This window comes from Tupaia chinensis, unplaced genomic scaffold (assembly GCF_000334495.1).
Source record: "Tupaia chinensis unplaced genomic scaffold, TupChi_1.0 Scaffold000159_1, whole genome shotgun sequence".
Taxonomy (NCBI): domain Eukaryota; kingdom Metazoa; phylum Chordata; class Mammalia; order Scandentia; family Tupaiidae; genus Tupaia; species Tupaia belangeri.
Window position 1 is genome coordinate 3,362,677 of NW_006159630.1, and position 3,497 is coordinate 3,366,173.

At 64.7% G+C, this 3,497-nt stretch overlaps 1 protein-coding gene across 1 annotated transcript in view; it reads left to right on the forward strand.

Moving 5' to 3' along the window:
- Positions 1–2,886, forward strand: part of LGALS3BP (galectin 3 binding protein) — a 9,393-nt gene extending 6,507 nt beyond the window's left edge. Inside the window, exon 6 of the mRNA XM_006145702.3 lies at positions 1,425–2,886. Coding sequence (XP_006145764.2) covers positions 1,425–2,541 — 1,117 coding nt within the window. The 3' untranslated portion in view covers positions 2,542–2,886. The remainder of the gene's footprint in view (positions 1–1,424) is intronic.
- Positions 2,887–3,497: the final 611 nt, after the last annotated feature.

Below are 3,497 nucleotides of genomic sequence, written 5' to 3' on the forward strand. Positions count from 1 at the left end.
GGCCTCGCCCCTGGCCCCTGAATGCACAGGCCTCTCCGACGTGGAGTCCAGGAGAGTCCTGAGACAGGAAATCAGGCCGAGGCCCCACTCATTCAGTCCTGAGCGTCATGAGGGATGGCCAGAGACTCCTCAGCCCGAAGACTCCTCCCAAGTCACCCTCCGTCCTGCCACCTCACTGACTGCAGAAGCCCACGCAGGGGGCCTCTCTCCGTCTTTCTGGCAAGCGCACGCACCCTAAGGCAAAACCCTCCTCTTACTCTTAGAACCCAAAGTTTGCATAACTGAAAATTACACGAAAGGGGGAACAATGGCGGCCATTCAAAACAGGTTAGGGCCTGTCTTCCAGCCTGAGTGACAACTGCGAGGCATCCCCTTCCCCTCCCAGCGGATGGGTGTCTGTGGTGTCTCAGAGAGGGAGGGAAGAGGTGCCCCAGCCCTCCTGGGCCCTCCCTGCCATGGGCTCACTCTGCCTCTCTGCCCATCTGCCTCTCCCCTCCCCACCTCCCCCGGGCGTAAGGCACTGCCTGCAGGGTGCTGGGCGCCCTCTGCCTCTCTCTGCCCGTCTGTGTCCCCCCACCCCGGGTGTAAGGCACTGCCTGCAGGGTGCTGGGCGCCCTCTCGCCTCTCTCTGCCTGTCTGTGTCCCCCCCATCCCGGGTGTAAGGCACTGCCTGCAGGGTGCTGGGTGCCCTCTGCCTCTCTCTGCCTGTCTGTGTCCCCCCACCCCGGGTGTAAGGCACTGCCTGCAGGGTGCTGGGCACTCTCTGTCCAGCTCTTGGCCCTACCCACACCCCATGGGCTCAGGTGACCACTTCCTATTGGGCCTCCTACCCCCCGCCCCGTGGCATGCAGGGTGTCCTGCAGGCCTCTGGGGCCACTCTGGGCTTCTGGGGGCACGTGTGCCCCCCTTTCCTACCTCAGCTATCCTCTTCCCTGAGCAGGGCAGGACTGGGAGACCCACTCAGACTGCGCTCCTTCTCCCAGAGGCGCAGGCCCTTGGAAGGAGCTGCAGAGCCGGGTGGGCGTGAGTGTGCGGGGAGGTGCCCAGAACATCAGGGCAGGTGTGCCGCCACCTGGCCTGGGATAGCGAGCGGGCCCTGTGCCTGGGCCACACCGAGGCCTGGCTCGGACCCACCCAGGTCAAAGACCAGAGCTGAGAAGGCGGTGCAGACCCCAGCTCACAGATGCAGGAGGAGGCGGCAGAAGTGTCGTCCTCTGCACGGCTCCCCATGGCCAGGCGCCCTGGGATCTGCCCGCTGAAGGGCGCCAGGCTCCATGCAGACCCGCGAGTTGCACAAGATGTGGGTTTACCCAACAGATCCACCAGGAGGAGCCTGGGTGCCTCTCGGCAAGGAGAAGTGGGGGTCCTGCTGGAGAGGGGTCCCCGGGCACACCCGTGACCTCAGCTCCCGACCCCTCACCCAGGTACTTCTACTCCCGAAGAATCGACATCTCCCTGTCATCGGTCAAGTGCTTCCACAAGCTGGCCTCCGCCTACGGGGCCGGGCAGCTGCAGGCCTACTGCGGGCGCCTCTTTGCCGTCCTCCTGCCCCAGGACTCCTCCTTCCGCACGGCCCTGGACCTCCACGCCTACGCACTGGCCACCAAGGACCCGCTGCTGGAGGAGCTCTGCGTGCGGTTCCTCACCTGGAACTTCGAGGCCCTGACGCAGGCCGAGGCCTGGCCCAGCGTGCCCGTGGGCCTGCTCCAAGCGCTGCTGCCCCAGAGCGAGCTGGCCGTGTCCAGCGAGCTGGCCCTGCTGAAGGCCGTGGACGCGTGGGCCCAGGAGACACGTGCCCCCCGCGAGAAGGTGGAGGGCCTGCTGGAGGAGGTGCGCTTCCCCATGATGCTGCCCACGGACCTCTTCGAGCTGCAGTTCAACCTGTCCCTGTTCGCCAGTCACGAGGCCCTGTTCCAGAGGAAGAGCCTGCAGGCCCTGGAGTTCCACACGGTGCCTTTCCCTCTGCTGGCCCAGTACCGAGGCCTGAACCTCTCCGAGGACGCCTACATGCCCCGAATTTACACCTCGGCCACCTGGAGCGCCTCCGTGTGGCCCCGTGCCCGGGACACGTGGGACCCACGGCTGGCTTACCAGTCCAGACGGGAGTCTCCATTCGGCTATTCCAGTTACTCCAAAGGCTACGGGTATTACCCCTCCCAGTCCTTCCGGACCCCGCAGCACCCCAGCTTCCTCTTCCAGGCCAAGCTCGTCTCCTGGGCTCTCACCTACCTCCCCACCATGCAGAGCTGCTGGAACTATGGGTTCTCCTGCTCCTCAGAGGAGCTCCCCGTCCTGGGCCTGACCAGATCGGGCTACTCGGATCCCACTGTCGGCTATGAGAACAAAGCCCTGATGCTCTGCGGAGGGCGCTTTGTGGCAGACGTCACCAACTTCGAGGGCACGAAGGCCCCGATCCCCGGCGCCCTGGATACCAACAGCTCCAAGGTTGCTTCCTTCTTCCCCTGCCCTGCAGGGTCCTTCAGCAGCTTCCGGGTGGCCATCCGCCCCTTTTACCTGACCAACGCCACGGCCATGGACTAGCAGGTGCGGCTAGAGGCTGGGACCAGGGGCAGGAACGCAGAGACCTCAGCACCCCACACACCCAGCGAGGGTCTCTGCTCTGGCTCCTTCCCTCTGCAATCCCTGTCACCACCGACCACCAGGTGTCCCTCCTGCACCCAACCATCTCCCTAAGCTTGGAGAAACTCCTGGAAGGTTTCAGCTAGCCCTCGCTGTGGAGTCTCCCACTGCCTGGCTGGTTTCCAGGTCCGGAAGCAACGAGACCCTGCCCTGATGCTGTGGGGTCTCTCGTTTGTGTCCCCTTTCAGTTGCACGCTTTGTCACTGTCACTGGTCTGAGGTCACTAAATCCTCATTGTGTCCTCCATGGGAAGTGCCGTGGAGTCTGTCTGTGAGGGGTCCTGGGGACAGTGCATGAGAGAGGGTCCTTGTCTTCGTGAGACTGGGCGCTGGTGGGCAAGGCGGGCAACAGCAAGGAGCGTCCACCCGGGTCACTCCGAGGTGGGGAGTGAGCTGTGCGGCCGGAGCACAAGGGTGCTGAGGCCGAGCACGGGCCGGGCCTCCGGGACAGCGGCTCGGGCCTGTGCGGGAAGGACTACGGACTGCGAGCGGAGACGGAGAAGCAGCCCAGGGGAGAGCGGGCGGTGGGCGTCCTGCCGAGGGCAGTGGGCATTAGGGAGCTCTCCTGTGGAGGTCCTTGCGCAGGGGCACAGAGACTCCCATCGCGAGTTTTTGTGGGGACGGCGTGGTGGTTAAGGCGCTGGGTCCTACATGGCCAGCCATGCAGCCTGAGTCCTGGGACTGGCAGCTCGAAGAACTTGCCAGGCACTGGCACACAGTTGGGAAGAGTAGAGGAGAAGGAACTGTGGCGTGGCTCTCCCCCCGGGGCGTGCCCACGCGCTCGCGCTCACTCACACACACGCCTTGTGGCAGCTTTTGAAACACACACACAGCTGGGAAGAAGCTGAGTACAGCCAC